General features: G+C 46.5%; 2 protein-coding genes across 5 annotated transcripts; both read right to left on the bottom strand.

Moving 5' to 3' along the window:
* Positions 1–316: 316 nt before the first annotated feature.
* On the bottom strand, positions 317–3,834 carry n4bp2l2 (NEDD4 binding protein 2-like 2). 3 transcript variants are annotated; one of them, XM_053872751.1, is made up of 6 exons: positions 3,750–3,834; positions 2,704–3,515; positions 2,509–2,630; positions 1,746–1,834; positions 1,608–1,684; positions 317–1,535 (listed from the first exon to the last, which is right to left on the bottom strand). In XM_053872751.1, exons 2-6 carry the CDS (start codon positions 3,513–3,515, stop codon positions 1,373–1,375), a joined length of 1,263 nt encoding a protein of 420 aa, XP_053728726.1. In that variant the 5' UTR covers positions 3,750–3,834; the 3' UTR covers positions 317–1,372. The 3 variants fall into 3 exon arrangements, with proteins under 3 accessions (XP_053728726.1, XP_053728725.1, XP_053728724.1); XM_053872750.1 differs by having other exon boundaries at positions 317–1,684; positions 3,743–3,834; XM_053872749.1 differs by having other exon boundaries at positions 317–1,684.
* A 149-nt stretch (positions 3,835–3,983) lies between these two features.
* On the bottom strand, positions 3,984–16,907 carry brca2 (BRCA2 DNA repair associated). Of its 2 annotated transcripts, none has more exons than XM_053872731.1 (27): positions 16,765–16,907; positions 16,496–16,558; positions 15,759–15,980; positions 15,625–15,676; positions 15,495–15,550; positions 15,394–15,422; positions 15,220–15,331; positions 15,044–15,099; positions 14,785–14,866; positions 14,160–14,723; positions 8,977–14,070; positions 8,807–8,905; positions 8,348–8,405; positions 7,928–8,280; positions 7,682–7,866; positions 7,433–7,620; positions 6,924–7,094; positions 6,481–6,838; positions 6,265–6,420; positions 6,053–6,200; positions 5,861–5,964; positions 5,575–5,773; positions 5,347–5,513; positions 5,138–5,276; positions 4,812–5,068; positions 4,603–4,722; positions 3,984–4,495 (listed from the first exon to the last, which is right to left on the bottom strand). In XM_053872731.1, exons 2-27 carry the CDS (start codon positions 16,548–16,550, stop codon positions 4,166–4,168), a joined length of 9,354 nt encoding a protein of 3,117 aa, XP_053728706.1. In that variant the 5' UTR covers positions 16,551–16,558; positions 16,765–16,907; the 3' UTR covers positions 3,984–4,165. The 2 variants fall into 2 exon arrangements, with proteins under 2 accessions (XP_053728706.1, XP_053728707.1); XM_053872732.1 differs by having other exon boundaries at positions 16,496–16,590; positions 16,765–16,897.
* Between the last annotated feature and the right edge of the window lie 179 nt (positions 16,908–17,086).

The following is a 17,086-nucleotide window of genomic DNA, read 5'->3' as shown; positions in this document are numbered from 1 at the left end:
CGCGTCTCCAGGACGCATTAATAGCTGCAGGCTGCCACTGAGGCTCATCTCTGAGGTCACATGTGGCTCTGGAACAGCAGCAGCAGCTGTTTACCTGCCGCACTGACGCGGATGAGCGGAGGGAAAACAGCAGGCCTGAGCTCAGCAGGGTGAGAGAGGGGCCCGCGTCAGGTCACAGTGACGGTGCAAAGTTACGGGTTACGAGTTATTGAGCTTTTTTCTTTTATTATGTAATAAAATATAATACTTATGTACACCGTTTCTGCTTTACAAAAGCTTTTTAATTTTCATTTACTTTTGCAGAACTGACCTACGATTTCTGGTTCTTTCATTTTTATTGTTTTTTTTTATTTCAAATTCCAGAGGTAAAAAATCTCTAGTCCTCTATTTACTTTTCTTTTTTTTATTTATTTTTTGCCTCATATTTACTTCCCTACATACTAATGGATTTATATTGACAATCGTTTATCCATATGTTTAATATTGTAAATTACAACTGGATTTTTAAATTGAAATTGATGAAATTGATTTGTATAAAAAAAATCTGCCTCTTTGTGAAAATCTTTATCTCAATAAATATTCACTTTTTTGTGTCTGTCTTTCCTCTTTTTTTGTTATTGCTCTATTTGAATTGTTTCCCCACATGCTAATTGCTTTTGAAGTTAAATCATAGTATTTCCACTGAGTTTTATTTTATGACAATGAAACAATGTTAAATTATATACAAACAGCTATTTGACCTGAGTAATTCCCTTTTTGAAATATGAGCGCGCAACGACTCCACTTGGACAGCAGGTGGTGATGCTGAACACCACCTTGGTCTTATCATCTGCTCCTTTATTCACGCCTTTTTTTTGTTTGTTTTCGTAAAATGAGCTTTTATTATTTGAGTTATTTTGTTGCTTTGAAAACAACAGGATGTTTTCACTGCTGTTGATCCAGACTCTTCCCTCAATCTGCGGTTGACCGTCTTGGTCACGTAATCCTTCTGTCTGGAGGAACTTCTGGATGTGCAGCTGCGAGGACCAGCATTGGGATTCAAACCCACAACTTCCTGCTCCACAATCATGCTTCATAGAACTGGAGTTACATCCAGGTAGGTCACCCTGACTTCACTTGAAGAGACCCGGAGAGTCAGTTGAGGTTCAGCACTTGAGGAATGAACCAGCAGATGAAGAAGCTGCTGCAGGCGCTTGGATGCAGAAGGCTTCTAAAACACTTCAGGCTTGATTTTGTTCTGTATTCAAACTTCTTACAAACATCAGAGAATAAATTAAAAATGTAATTCCTGTAGAAAATATAAAGTTATTTCCTGGAAAAATACAATACAAAAGTATCAAACATGGAGTGGAGTTGTGAATGTGCTGGAACACTAGCAGTGGTGGTCTGCGCTGGTGCCGGGCTGCTCGGGTTCTCGCCGTCGCTTGACGTGTTGCGGCTCCTGAGAGTTGAGGACGATGCTGACGGAGACGGGGGAGCAGAAGCGCTCCATCATCTGAGCGATCTTGCCGCGGTCCACGCCGTGCGTGTTCCTCCTGAAGGCAGAGGGCAGTGTTGAGCTGAGAGGGTTTTCAATGCAGGCGCTGGCGACCGAGATGAAAACACACTGTTCCAGTTCGCAGGGGTCGAACTTCCAGCTGGTGTCGGGCTCGCAGAAGTCCACTCTGTAGCTGTAATCCAGGGCCTGTGGACGAGGTTCACCTTTCAGAACAGAAACTGGGGGACCTGAAATGGCTCAGACCCACCATGTGGACGTACGGCTTCATCTCCCACGCCTGGGTGTTGGTGTTGTCGATGATGATGGGGGTCCTGCCCTCGCGCATCGCCTCCTCGGCTGAAACAGACAACAGGCGGCTTTTGTACTGACCCTGGAAAATGAGTCATCGCACTCCCGCTGAAGGAAACAGCAACTCAAACAGAGTCAAATATCTCAAGTCACATCACAGAGGAGTCAGTACAACTCTTGTGAAAAAATATTATACTGTAAGTCGTGTCCTTTCAGAATATTGCATGTAGACGGCTGAAATATGATTTAAAAACGGAACTCTTATGGAACGTTCAACTGGTGTTAAAAAAATAGTTTATAAACCCAAAGCTAAACAAATATAAGTTAAATATTACATTAAATGAATAAATAAAAATATAATAAATTAAAACTCTCGACCATTCTAAATAAATACAATTACAATGAAAAAATAAATATGTCAACATGAATATGAATTACTTTTTTTGTTCCTTGACTAAGCTACTGGGTTGAATGGGGTTATAGAAGACAGCTAATGTTGTAGTCAAGACAGGAAGACTACAGAAGTCTGTCAGTCATATAGACGCTCACATTGATTTGTTGTTGCAAAGGAAACTGCCATTGTTTTTCAAAATTAAATCTGAAACACGCTCACTAGTAGTTTTGTTTCAGTTTCATTCTGGACTCTGACACCAACCATGATGTCTTGTTCACGACAGAATAATTGTATTCCGTCTCATGATAGGACACGTTTCCCTCAATACCTCGGTCCTGGTTCCACTTGTGTGCCGCTCCAAGAAGCCCGGCATCGTAGCGGTATCCGTCTGTGTTGTCAAAATAATCGTCGGTGCTCAGGATCAGGCCGCTGGGGCCAGTGCACAGCTCCCTGGTGAAGATAATGGGGTCAGATATTTTCACCTCAGAAGCATCCGGCTTCAGAGGAACCTGGTCGTTGGTACCTTGCCAGGGTGGACTTCCCAGACCCCGGGAGCCCCCTCATCAAGATCAACACCCGGGAACACGGAGGCGGGGAGTGATGCCTCCTCTCCCATATGTCATTTTCGGACTCAAAGTCATAATAGTCTCTTGGTCCATAACTGTCGTGATAAAAAGGCGTGTGGAAGTGGTGAGGAGGATCGTTGTAAAAGCCCTGAGACGTGTGGCTGTGTGGTGGAGGGAACCAGGGCGGGGGACGGTAGGGGGCGTAGTGGTTGGTGTCTGGAGGCCCCCAGTGACAATCGTACAGCTCAGGTTGGAAAGCTGGTTTCACTGTTCCATTCAGTGGTGGAGGGCGACGCCACGAGTTCCGAGCCGACCGCTTCCTCCGTGGATAAGGTGCATTGTGACTCCAGTGAGATCTCTGTGGTAGCTCTTCCTCACTTGTCTTGAGGTTTGATCGAGAACGTCGGATCGAGTCCGGTAAGTCGGTACCAGTCCTCCGATGCTCAGCACTTGAATCCAAAGCCTCACTGGCAGCGTTTTGAGAATCAATCTCCTCCAGCTCTTTGTAAAACGCACTCAGGGACTCTTCAACATCGGTCGTCGCCGCACCTAAACCAGGTGGGAGGGCAGGGCCTATGAAGGCGGTGCTGGTGGAGCCCACCTCCTTCAAGACCCGCTCCACCTGCTGAGGATCGGGGGCACCGCCAACATTGTTAGACACCTCCTCCTCCTCCTCACACGCCCCTCCGTCCTGAGAGACTTCGGCTGACGCATCTCCTGGATTTACGTCTTGACCCGGTAAAGTACTTCGAGAAGAATCTTCGGACATCTACCGGAGAAGAAAAACAACATCCAAATGGTCTGTGACAGGAAGCAAGGCGTCATCCAAACTATATTTACAATGAAAACCTAGCTATATCTTTCTTAAGGTTGAGATTTGCGTGACCTACGACACTTGCGGTTTCGTTTGAATCAAAGTCCACGTTAGCGTTAATAGACATTACTATACAGCTGCAGTACAAACGCTGACGTAATAAATAGTCAAACAGAACACACCACTCACTTCTTGCTCCGCAATATTCGTGATAAAACGGCGAAATAGATGAGCAACTTCTCGGTGTCCACATTGCAACAGTGGCCACCTTGTGTTTACGGATGTGACGTGATGCTTCTTCATTATTGTGAGAAGGTAAAGACAGTAGCGCCCCTGTCGGTGGGGAGTAGAACTTGCATCCACAAAAAATAAACATCTCCAAGACAAATAAAAGCGACGAAAAATAAACATTTTTTGCTTTGTTTATGTTTACATATAGACAATATAACAGCGCTGTGACCAACAAATCTTGTTTTTCCTTCACTGCAAAACACAAACCTTATCAAACATCAGCAGTAATAACATTACTGGACACAAGACAGCAGAATGGTGAACAGAAGAAAACACAGTACACAGACTTAACATTCATACAGGTGAGATATTCATCAAAGTAACGCCTGAGTATCAATCATAGCCAGCTCTTCATCGTTCACCCACTCGTCCTCCGCTGGAGCCACGACAGGTTTGCTGTGTGTTGTTGAGTGTGGAGGTCTGAAAGTGCTGGGGGTCCCGGACCTGCGAGGAGGGTTAAATGTCTTTTTGACACACGGCGATGACAGAGAACCCAGGTGGGACAAAGGAGGGGGAGACAGAATACGAGACAAGTAATCCAGAGCTCGTCTTCTCTTTAAGGATCGAGGGTCTTTCTCTGAGGACGTGGCCGGCGCCGGGGTCCGACTCACAGGTGTGACGGAGCCAAGGCCTCTGACAGGCATCTGTGAAGAACAGAGAGACAACTTTAACGTCTCCGGTAGATGGAAGTCCAGCTGTTTTGTGACGCAACTTTATTGTCGCATATTTTTAAACGGTGTCACAAACGCACCCCTGTCTTGACGTCGGCGTGTGACACAGAGGCGGTGAGTGGCGGAGCTGGAGATGAAATGGACCTGGGACCGTTCATCAGTGTGGAAAGCTTCTCCTCTGCCTTCAGGGAGAAGTCATCCTGGCCAAGATGAACAAAAACATCATCTATAACCACAGTATCTGAGAATAAATATTCCCAGATGAAGGCTGCATCAGACTAAACTCTACCTGAATTTGGTTTTGCAGTCGCTCGATAGACTCCCGAAGGTGAGGCTCTTTGGGGTTGGTGGAGAAGACGGTGAGATCCCCGGAGTAAACAACTGGGGTAGGAACGTTGGATTGTCCTCGTAGCAGAAGGTTACTGAGCGCCAACAGAACACCTGGCTTCACCAGCTCTGCCACACCACACTCCGCCAGGCTGCTAAAGCAGCGCACCTTGATGAAGTTCAGCTCCGGGTCAGCCAGAAAAAACGCAGGTGAGGGACCTGAAGGCAGGAACAGTTGTGGAGCCAAGGTGAACAATGAAGACCATGACCAAGACAATTGAAACTCACCCTGAGGATCGACGACGCTAACAACCTTCCCAGTAAGATCAACCTCTCCACACAGAGAAGTGAATTCCGGGTTCTGAAGGTCGGAAAATCTCACACAAACTCTCGGACGAAAGCATGTGGATAACAAGCGTTCAGACGTCTGCAGACAAAAACCACGATTCAATAGTTTCACATCATGGATCCATAAACAAAGAGGATGATTTTGATACCTGCACTTCCTGAATCTGTGTTTTCTTGGTGCTCGTCAGCTGAACAGGCGCAAAGTCGACACGCTTCTTTCCTTCCGAGGTCATGAGGTTGAGGACTTTGTACCTGGAGCCTTCTTTGAGTGAAGACTGGAGGTCAGAGGAAGGTCGCCAAAAGCTCAACTGGAAAACTGGTGAGGAAACCGACGATGAATTCACCGACTTGAAACAAGGGTAAATGGGACGGCTGACCTTGGCCAGTGGGATTGAGACAGTCGGCGACGGAGATCCTCCACACGGGGGTGACGTCGCGCTGGGGGCAGCCACCGTCTTTCTTGTCTGACTCTTCTAAGGCGCGACGACACCGGTCCTGCAGCTCAGCTTGTTTCCTCTCCATCAGAGAGCGCATGTACGTTTGCAGGGTCTCCAGCTGTTGAGAACTCAGACGCGCCTTCCGGACAAACAACAGTGTCAGAGCAACTACACCAATGAAGAGAAAGCATATAACTAAAGCAGCTTTCAGACAAAGTTTCAACACCTCAAGGTCGTCCCCCACAGTCTCATACAGCTCCTCTCCATCCTGAAGTCTCTCTAGATCCCGACGGGTGACAGGTCTGGTTCTTCTTCTGGAGTCCTTGTTTGCTGAAGATGAAGTGGGAGTCACTTCTTTTCTCCACAGTAAAATGATCTTCACAGACAGACGAAGATGAACAGCCTCACACAGCCGTACCTCTCTCCTCATTTTCAAAATCAGCCTGTATCTTTGCAAACAGAACCTCCATGGCCTTCTCCTTGTGGGTGCTGAATCTGCGGGCCTCCCTCTCCTCCGCTCGGGCACACCGGAACACAACCGAGCCACCATTCGTCCGCTCCATCCACTTCACAGTGCAACAGAGCCAAAGTTAAAGTCGACAGAGAAGCGCTGCACGACAGCAGACACACCTGTGTCGGGTAGATTCTGAGCACCACCACGTCCACACAGCCTACAGGCCCTCCGTTGTGGAAGAGAGAAGCCAGCGGGAGCGTGAAGGGCCGAGGGTCTTTGTAGAATCCCAGCTTGGTGTCCCACCTGGCAGGTCGAACACTGTTGGCACTTATCTGCAGAACACAACCGTCATGTTTGCTGAAGTCCTTCGAGCCAAAGACAGACTCGCTCACCTTCAACATGAGCGACTCTGGCGCCTCTAGAGGAGAACAAGCCTCCTGCGATCCCAACATCTGAGCTCCGTTGATGATCAGCTTTCCTCCGACCGCCAGCCGACCTTTGTGGAGCATGGCGGTGAGAGGCTCGTCCAGCTGGGCTTTGATGGAGTACCATCCGTCGGTCAGCCACACCACTGCGTAGCGGCTCCCGTCCTGAGGAGCTTTGACCTCACTGACTCTCTGTTTGGCAGGAGAGTGACCCCTACTGACCACCCCGCACACACAGAGGACCAGAGTTTTGGCAGATGTGTCGTCCTTCTCCATGATCCGTCTCAGAGCCGGGCGCCGACTGTTGTCCACCTCCACATCGTACCTGGTGCAGGAGACAGAAAGGATGATAAAAGGACGCTAATATAAGAGAAGAGCACGGAAGAGAAGACACAGAGAGTCGGTCAGACCTGTACTTGAGCTGCAGGAGAACTTGCTCGGGCGTCAGACAGCGGCTGCACATGGTTTGAGGGAACGATCTCTCAAGTGAGGCCAGCTTCCACACCACCCATCTGTAGTGATTGAACACCCACTCCTGGCTTATGAGTTTGGGATCCACACCCGGGGTGTCACACAAGGCTCTGGAGAGGAAGATGAAGGTTGAGTCTCGCCATGTCTGATGCAGAACTCAGAGAATCTGAGGTCAGATCTTTTTTTACAGACTGACCACCTTATCATCACATTATATCAGAGGTTTCATTATTCATTTTACTCAGATTCCAACTATCTATCTTAGAGTCACAGTAGAGAAGAGTAGGCACATCGCTCCTCTATTTTCAAAGCCATTTTACACAGATCCATTTTAAATCAGATTATTTTGGGGTCGAACATTAAAATGCTATTAATCGCGATGAATTCATCATAAATTATTCTTATTATTTCTGCGTGGAGTCCAGTCCCAGATGAAACGGCTGAATACCTGTAGAACTCCACTTTCCCTGCCGTTCCGTTCCTGCAGGGGACTAGCCAGCCGCCGTCTGCGATCTGAACCCCCCCGTTGTCTTTAAACGCCTCCTGCTTCAGGAAGTGCTGCAGACTGAAGCGAAAGGACTCTGCACTTTCACTGGAGACCTCAGCCACATGTGGGGCGACACCATACTCATACAGCTGGACACAGAAGAGTCTGTCATTCGCATGAATCAAAACACCTGGTGCGGACGGCTCTTACCTGGTGAGCGACGTATTTCGCAGGAGCTCTTCCACCCACCGCGGTTTTCCACGTTAGCCTCGGCGCTCCAGAGGTCCGGGTCGTGAACAGAGTGCCGGGCTGAGGTCTAATAGTTTGTCTTCTCTTCTTGCGGATCCTCATCTCCTGCATGCTCTGAGCCAGCTGGATGCTCTCAAGCGTCACGTCTACAGACGGAGAACTCTGGTTAACAGCCGCATAAACAAGCACAGCCTTGACCTGCCTCACCTGAAGGACCAGTCTCTGGCTCTCTCTGCACAGAGTGGGCGACTTCATTGTTTATGTTTCCAGCTTTAGAGGCTGCTTTCATTTCTACCTTTTTAGCAGGTGGTTGAAAATGCTTCACTCCGATGGCTGCTCCACAGAGTTCCTCCTCGGCTGCAGACGGATTAATCTGAGCTGGAGGTCTGTGTTTTTTGAATGGTGGCACGAACGCAGGTGGGACTGAGGTGCTCCTACAGTTCCTTTCAACAGCTTTCTTTGTGTTTTTAAAAAAAGGAGGAACAAATGAGGACACAGATGATTCGACATCTACCGCGGTGGAGCTTTGCAGATTGGACTCGGAATAGTTTTTTCCATCCCTGAAAAACATGGAGGCAACAATGAAATAAAGAAAATCATCCATCTTTAGCCAACAACAGACTTTACCGGTCAGGCTGTGAGACGTATGGATGGAGAGCACCACTGTGCTGGGAAACTCTCCTGTCTTCAACACATTGAAAAAGAAGAGAAACATGAGTTGAGTCTTGACGCATCCTATCAAGAAAGTCTTTCCGCTGCCAGAGTATCGCGGAAATGCCCTCTACTGAAAGTTAGACACCCCACCTTCAGGCACTTTAAGTGTTTCATTCCAGTGAGGCATAGTTTCAAGTCTATAGATTCGATTCGATTAGATGTCCTTTATTTGTCACACAGTGCTGTATTTATTCCTGATCGACTCTGAAGTGTGTTGAGCTTAATTTAACAAAACATCACCATCAAAAGTGGAAGCCGCTAACGTTAAATGTCTTGCTAAAGTCGGCAAAAAGGACTGTCGGCTCCGATGAGGAGTCCCAGACGTGAAGCACCCCAGCTACATGCCAAACCACACACACTTACGCAACTCACCAGTTGGACAATGTTTTTCTGGACGCAGATCAAATCCCCGGGAAGCGTCAACAGTTCTGTCAAATTCCTCCAGTAATCTCCTCTTCAGAGGAGGGTGAGCTAGAATCACCAGAGAAAAAAAGAAATCATCCAATTCTAGCAGCTATTTTATGGCGGTGATCAAAGCTTACCATCAGTGACACCCTGCTCCTCTCGAAACCTCTTTTTAGAAAACCCTTCCTCCTGCTCAGCTTTCCTCTGTTGCGGCGGCATATTCTCCAAGGTCATCGACAGGTCAGCGTCGCTTTCGTCCATCAGCAAAGCCTTGGTGCAGTCCAGCGCTTCCTGAGCCAGAAACTCCTGCTGCGTTTCTGAGCAGCCATTGAGGTTGAGTGAGACGACCAGAGACTTGTCACTGGTTGGTTTGGTAGAGCTTTGAACACCAGGGAAACTGGCAGTTCGGTCCTCCTTTGTGAGGGACACAGATGAAGTGAGAAGAACAGCTGTGTTGGTGGACTCAACGCCCTCAACGTCTTCACTTTTGTGCTTCCCATCTACAGCCTCAACTGAACTCATGTTCTCCACGCAGATGTCATCAAAGAGTGCTCTAGCCTTCTGGAGAGCCTGGGCAGAGAATCCCACTGGCTTTCCACTCGCTGCCGTGAATCCTGCCTGTTTAAAATCCGCTGAGTGGGAAGCATCATCTCCCTCACACTCGCTAAAAAGGGATTTTGCTTTCTTGAGAGCAGCGGTCGAAAAGGAAACTCCTTTCCCACTGGCTGTCTGAAATCCACCCTGAAGCAAGAGATCTTTGTCACGCTTGAGACGGTCGTCTTGAAACTGACCATCATTTAATAAACGTGAAGCTTTTTCCATGGCTTCGTTGGACACGGATACTTTCTTGCCAGCAGCTGTGGAGACGCCATGGTTGAAAGGCGACTCAAATAATGAGGAGTCTTGAATCTTCTCTTTGTCCATCTTCATTTGACCAGACTTGGTTTCATCTTCATCATCACAGTCGCTGAACAGAGATCTGGCTTTCCTGAGAGCAGCAGATGAAAATGAAACAACTTTCCCGCTGGCTGTTTGAAATGATCCAAGCAATGGAGGAGAAAGTGGCTTTTTAAAAATCAATTCCTCTCCAATTACACCTGTGATTTCCTTCCTGTTTGACTCCAAACTACCACCAGCTTTTTGTGGTGGTAATGTGTCTTCAACATGCTTGGACTCTTCACAGACTTCCTCATCAACAATGTCCTTAAAAAGGGCGTTTGCTTTCCTCAGTGCGTCTTCTGAGATGGTAACTTTCTTCCCACTGGCTGTGCAAAATCCTCCTATCGATGACATGGAGGGGGGCGCCATCACCAGCGCAACTGTTGGTTTATATGGTCTGTCCTCACCACGGTCGAGTTTATCTTCAAGGTTGTTCAAAAGAGATTTTGCTTTCTGGAGGGCTGCGGCTGAAACGGTAACACTCTTCCCACTGGCACTTTTGAATCCACCGTATTGTGGAGCTTTAGCTCTTTGGCCATTTGTCTTCTCAAACTGCAAGTTCGCATCGTCCAGGGTGACGGCGGCTAAAATGACTTCATCTGACACGGAAGCTTCTGTTCCGCAGCTCAGAGATGGATCATCACGTTTGGTATCGTTGTCCAGTAATCCGCTTTGTAGCGCCAGGCGTCCACTGACAGCATCTTTGTTGTCTGCAAGCGTCGGTCCTGCCTCCTCTACGTGGTTCCTTCCACAGTCCAGGACATCCATGCCCTCCGAATCGTTGAAGAATTCATCAATGCCATCCATTTCTGCCGCTGGAAAACCATTGGAATCTTTAAAGAGATCATTTGCTTTCACTGAATTTTTATCAAAAGCAGAATCACGACAACTCTCCTTGTTGGGATGAATTTGAGATGTATCATGGCTCTCTTTTGTGCCTGAATCTGCTGAAATGTCATCAGACAGAACTTGCTTCCAGCTGTCCAACTGACCTGAACAGTCGGTGGGATCAGAGGCTTCAACGGTGCTGGCTTTTTCTTCCTCTATGACAGTGAAATCTTTCAACAAGGATTTCTGTTTGTCGACTGGCAGAGATGAATCCGCGGCAGCTTCAGCAGCAGATGTCTGAAACCCACTCGATGCATGTGTTCCATTTCTCCTGTTTTCCGATCTTGGTGGCTCATTTAAGTTGCTGTCCATTTGAATTTCATCCAAAAGACTTTTTGCTTTACTGATGGCAGACGCTGAGACAGAAATCTTTTTCCCGCTGGCTGTAGAGAATCCAACACTCACCGATGCGCAGGGAGTGAAATTCTTCAGGGTAGGATTTTGGCTTCCATCTGACGACTCCTGTCTGTGAGAAACTGCCTCCTCAGAAGGATCAAGCTCCAGTTCTTTTTTCACATCAGAAGATCCAGGCTGTGGGTTCAACAGACATGTGTTTGCTTTCCTTACTTCCTCAGACACCGTGTCATCAACATCCTTGAAGAAGGCACTTGCCTTCTCCAAGGCCTGCGCTGAAATTGAAATTCCTTTCCCGCTGGCTGTTTGAAACCCTCCTTTGATGTTTGACGTTGATGATCCAAGCAATGGAGGAGAAAGTGGCTTTTTAAAAATCAGTTCCTCTCCAATTACACCTGTGATTTCCTTCCTGTTTGACTCCACATTACCACCAGCTTTTTGTGGTGGTAATGTGTCTTCAACATGCTTGGACTCTTCACAGACTTCCTCATCAACAATGTCCTTAAAAAGGGCGTTTGCTTTCCTCAGTGCATCTTCTGAGATGGTAACTTTCTTCCCACTGGCTGTACAAAAGCCTCCTTTTATCGATGACATGGAGGGGGGCGCCATCACCGGCGCAACTGTTGGTTTATATGGTCTGTCCTCACCACGGTCGAGTTTATCTTCAAGGTTGTTCAAAAGAGATTTTGCTTTCTGGAGGGCTGCGGCTGAAACGGTAGCACTCTTCCCACTGGCACTTTTGAATCCACCGTATTGTGGAGCTTTAGCTCTTTGACCATTTGTCTTCTCAAACTGCAAGTTCGCATCGTCCAGGGTGACGGCGGCTAAAATGACTTCATCTGACACGGAAGCTTCTGTTCCACAGCTCAGAGATGGATCATCACGTTTGGTATCGTCGGCCAGTAATCCGCTTTGTAGCGCCAGGCGTCCACTGACAGCATCTTTGTTGTCTGCAAGCGTCGGTCCTGTCTCCTCTACGTGGTTCCTTCCACAGTCCAGGACATCCATGCCCTCCGAATCGTTGAAGAATTCATCAATGCCATCCATTTCTGTCGCTGGAAAACCATTGGAATCTTTAAAGAGATCATTTGCTTTCACTGAATTTTTATCAAAAGCTGTCACAGAATCACAAAAGCGCTCCTTGTTGGAATGAATATGAGACGTATCATTGCTCCCTTTTGTGTCTGAACCTGCTGAAATGTCATTAGATATTTTCTTTGTAGCGGAGAGTCCAACTTGCTTCCAGCTGTCCAACTGACCTGAACAGTCGGTGGGATCAGAGGCTTCAACGGTGCTGGCTTTTTCTTCCTCTATGACAGTGAAATCTTTCAACAAGGATTTCTGTTTGTCGACTGGCAGAGATGAATCCGCGGCAGCTTCAGCAGCAGATGTCTGAAACCCACTTGATGCATGTGTTCCATTTCTCCTGTTTTCCGATCTTGGTGGCTCATTGAAGTTGCCGTCCATTTGAACCTCATCCAAAAGACTTTTTGCTTTACTGATGGCAGACGCTGAGACAGAAATCTTTTTCCCGCTGGCTGTAGAGAATCCAACACTGACCGAGGTGCAGGGAGTGAAATTCTTCAGGGTAGGATTTTGGCTTCCATCTGACGACTCCTGTCTGTGAGAAACTGCCTCCTCAGAAGGATCAAGCTCCAGTTCTTTTTTCACATCAGAAGATCCAGGCCGTGGGTTCACCAGACATGTGTTTGCTTTCCTTACTTCCTCAGACACCGTGTCATCGAGATCCTTGAAGAAGGCACTTGCCTTTTCCAAGGCCTTCGCTGAAATTGAAATTCCTTTCCCGCTGGCTGTTTGAAACCCATGTGAGCCATGTGAGTGGTGCTTCTCTTTGGTTGCACAACTTTTCTGTCCTAACAAATCACCACTGCTGACATGATTGTCACTCTTCCTTGTCGGTAAACTGTGATGAGAGTCTTCTTTCACAGTCTGAAGCAAAGCTTTAGCTTCTTTGAAGCATTTTTTGGAAGCCCTCACTAAAGGCCCGTTCGTTTCTGATCCAGACTTGAGAGGAGAGGCTTCGCTCCTGAAAGCACTCAGATGAGGCGCCATGTTGGAACGTTCTGCTATCACAGGCTTCTCTTGTTCTGAGGAGAAGCTGTCATCAAAATCTATACCCGACAGAAAGTCAGCATCAAGTGGCGCCTCGGGATCTTCACACGGTTGTCTGGCGGCTTTAAACTGAGTGAATTCAAACTGGCTTTCGGCTTCTTCTAGCAGCGAGCAGAGCTCAGTCACGTCAGCTTTTTGTGAAGGAGTCAATTGACATTTCTGATTGAGACGGTTTGACATTTGGGGTTCACCTGATCTTTGATCTTTAGGAACACTGATGCAATCCATGGGTGGAGCTCCAAGCTGTGACGTCTCACCTTCAAACTCCTCGAATAAACGCTTGGCTTTCTCAACGTTGGCTGATGAAATTATTATTCCTTTACTGGAGGCCGTTTTGAATCCTGACATTGATGCTTCGCTGGTGGAATATGCCTCACCTTCATTACCAATACAGGTCAACTTAGGATCCCTGAGAAAACCTTCTCCATTCATTGTTGACGTTTTACTCTGACTGGTTTCCCCAGCAGACAGCATGTTGCTTGCGAAACTGACATCTGGAGCCACAGATTGGAATCCACTGTCTGCAATGCTTGGCTCATGAGTCACACAGCTCAGATGATCTTTAGATTTGGGGGTAAGCCCAGCATCTGATGCATCAAAGTTTGAGTGCCTGGCTTTCTGCTTTGCAAGCCTTATAGCCTTCAGACACAGTGATGGAGAGAAGCCGTTCTGAGTGTCGCCCTCTGCTGCTGAATGTGGTTTACAAATGCTCAACATCTGACTGAAGTCTTGTGCGAACACTCTATTGAGCTGCGACATGTCAAAGTCCTGGACGTGGGCCGAGAGAGGAAGGTTATTTCCAATGGTGGAATCAGGTGGTAGCATTTCACAGCTTCTTTCAGCGACTGCATTTCTAACTGTGCTACATTCTAGTTCAGCTGTGGGATGTGGATTATGAATAGCAGTGACATCCTGACCTGAAAGAATGTCAGAAAAAAGGGTTGATGGTTAAGTTAGTCTTCATCTATAAGCTACTTGGTGGAAGCATTTGAGAGGAGAGCCTTACCTAGTGAGGAGTCAATTCTGCACGAGGGAGTCTGTTTTTCTTCCGCTTGCGCTGCTGCTTGCTTCACAGTGTAAATAAATGTCCTCTTTTTCTTTGAAGATCCAGTGTGAGTGAAACTTAAAGGTGGTTTCTGTTTGACAGCTGCTGTTACGCTGCCATTTCCTTCTCGTGCAGTGGGATTGTGGCATGTCTCTCCAGCAGAGAGTGTGACTCCTGATAGACTCAGAGGGGACCACTGAGTGTTGCCATCTTGAGATTTTAAGGGGCTTTTCAAATCCGGAGCTTTGTTGGGCTTTGTGGAAACACTGTCTGGCTCTTCCAGTTCAGTCAGCGGAGCGATGCATCGCTGCACCTCCGTCATGTCGACTTTGTTTCGTTTGGCAGCCTTTACCTCTATGAGTGAAGAACTGTTGTTTGGGAGAAATGCATCCAGAGTGTTTTCAGAGACACAAAAATCTTCATCTTGGTTCGCCGCTGGAGATTTCTGTTTTGAGTCACAATAACTGTGGTCACGTTCCACGTCGGGGGAGTTGTGGGGCTCGACACTCCGGGTAGGTTCAGCATCTGATAACCACAAAGTGTGTCAAGAGTGTTGACATGAAGCGACGACAAATCGACAACACACCTCTTTCAAACGGAGCGTTGGCTGGCGACGAGGGTCCGACTCTGGATGAATTTGAAAGAGAAGGGAAAAGCTTGCGAACAATCTGAAAAGAGCCACAACAAAATATCAGGTACATGACTGGATACTATGTGTCTGCTCAGCAATTTAAAAAAGCCTAATATGGGCTGTAATACTTTCATAACAGCCTGAAAAAATACACACAATTGATGACCATCCAATTAATTATTTCTAAACTCTTCCAGATGCGAAACAGTCTCACCACAACGCCCTTTTCATCCGACAGACTCATAGGACGAGGACTTTCTTCTGGGTGTGCTATTTAAAAAAATAAAATAAAATAATTAATATGAATGCATATTTACTGCCCGACCAAGGAGTGTTTAGCTTCAATGTAAGTAGATGAACAGAGAGATAATTTTCTCATTTGTCACATACACAGAATCAGCGTGGACGGCACTGCAGGTGGGGTGTTGAAGGAGCTGCTCCATGATATATCAGCTTGAACATTCACGCCAAGGCTTTCAGATATGGCTTTGGTGTAGCTTGTCTATTTAAAAAAAAGAAAAGATTAACAGGATATAAATAAATGTTCCATCTTCTGGAACGTACCTCCAGCTTCTGCGGCGTCTGAAGCAGATCTGAAGAAGTGACATGGGAAAGGATTAGATAAAGTTTGCTACTCAATAAAACTGATTTGATTTCATGCTTACTGAAGGCGTCCTGTGACTGGAGCTGGATGTTAACTCCATGTTTTAAAACGGGGTCTCTGGAAAAAGCAGCAAGAATAACATGACAGCGAACATAATTTGCTGTCAATTTTAGGCAAATGAATCCACTCACCTTTTACGAGCCTCATACAGATCAGGGCTTTTTGCTGTCCAAAACGCTTTTCCTAATCATAGAATTTTATTGTTCAATACTTGATAAAAAACAAATGCACTTTTTTTAAAAAGCCAGAATGAGCCACATCACACCTGGTTCCGCGTCAATCTCACTTTCCTCCTCAGTTTCGACTGATGAAAGGTGAGCGTGTCTAAATCCTCGAGGCGTGGAGAACAACTGACTCTCAGTGGCAGAGATGTTGAAGGGGATTTTAAAATGACCCTCTTGGTTCGCACACAGTTCGTCCGGATCATTCACTGCATGAGGCTCAGCTGTCAGTGTGTCAAACCAGTTTGGGTCCAAGGGTCCCAGCTCTACCACAGGAGACAGAAACACACACACACACAGAAGTTTTTCAGCAGGAACATGTTCACTGGAACTTACTGTTAAATCACACACAAATAGTTTCATGCATCGAAGTAACAACATGATTTGAATTCAAGGTGATATTTAAAGATAATTTCATCCATTTTACAATCGTTTTCTTAACTTGTAACCTTGTCAAATTCAAACAATTCGCTCCAGGAATTACGTTAAATGAGGACAGATTCAGCAGTCTTTTTATAATACTGTAACTAGATGTTGACAGTTGTTTGGTTTCATCCAGGATACTTGGTTTGAAAACCCACCAAGGGACATGTTTGTCACGTTTGTACCCCAACTGTCAGAAACCAGAATTAGTTATTGTGTACGCTTTGCCATTGAAACACAAACAAATGCTCGATGAACGCATGTTTGCGAGAAACACACTAGCATTTATTACAGTTAAAAGACCTTCAATGTCAATACACATCCAAGAACTTGTACTAGTTTCATAGAAACATCTTACCTTTCCACATGTGCTGTGTCAGCAGGTCGAGCATGTTGTCCAGTGAAGGATTCATTCCTGGTGCTTGGTGAGAAAGTTACATTCCTTCAATGATCCTTCAACAACAAACCCACGAATTTGAGGCTGCGTTTTGATGACATCTTCTATAGTTCATTTCATTTCGCCGACTAGTTTGGACGCATATGAATGTCAGTAATGTTTATATGTTGAACATTGAAACACTAATATTGTTTCGTCACTTCTTCTTGGTTTAATTCCGTGACACTTACCATGACGGCCGACAACGTCTCACACTTGCGCACCGACCTAAGAACATAGTCACATCCTGAAAAGCAGTGAATGGAGAGAACTTCTCTCATGTTTACGTGTTAGCTCGCTAGCTGCTAAGCATGAGAGGAAAACAAACCTCCCGCGTAGGACGCAGGATATCCGGGCGCTTTCAAAGTAAGAGCTTGTGTTTTAAATTCAACTTCAGTGCAGTTTTGTTTGTAACATGTATTTCACATTCGTGTGAAAGTGCGTTGCAGTTACTGATCGCCATAGAAACATCACAAGAAGTCAAGGGAATTGCATTTCACTTTCTAATGTTTC

This window comes from Synchiropus splendidus, chromosome 8 (assembly GCF_027744825.2).
Source record: "Synchiropus splendidus isolate RoL2022-P1 chromosome 8, RoL_Sspl_1.0, whole genome shotgun sequence".
Taxonomy (NCBI): domain Eukaryota; kingdom Metazoa; phylum Chordata; class Actinopteri; order Syngnathiformes; family Callionymidae; genus Synchiropus; species Synchiropus splendidus.
This window is presented reverse-complemented; position numbering and strand designations above follow the sequence as displayed.

What these genes read in the sequence shown, in the direction of transcription:
- brca2 (XM_053872731.1), bottom strand. Translation starts at nt 16,550, where the DNA reads ATGAATCCTTCACTGGACAACATGCTCGACCTGCTGACACAGCACATG. An exon ending in GCCGTCCACGCTGATTCTGT is followed by an intron (nt 15,100 to 15,219) that starts GTATGTGACAAA and finishes TTTTTTAAATAG; the next exon opens with CACACCCAGAAGAAAGTCCT. An exon ending in TCAGAATCTACCCGACACAG is followed by an intron (nt 6,201 to 6,264) that starts GTGTGTCTGCTG and finishes TGCACTGTGAAG; the next exon opens with TGGATGGAGCGGACGAATGG.
- n4bp2l2 (XM_053872750.1), bottom strand. Translation starts at nt 3,515, where the DNA reads ATGTCCGAAGATTCTTCTCGAAGTACTTTACCGGGTCAAGACGTAAAT. An exon ending in GGGAAGTCCACCCTGGCAAG is followed by an intron (nt 2,631 to 2,703) that starts GTACCAACGACC and finishes TATCTTCACCAG; the next exon opens with GGAGCTGTGCACTGGCCCCA. An exon ending in CAAGTGGAACCAGGACCGAG is followed by an intron (nt 1,835 to 2,508) that starts GTATTGAGGGAA and finishes TGTCTGTTTCAG; the next exon opens with CCGAGGAGGCGATGCGCGAG.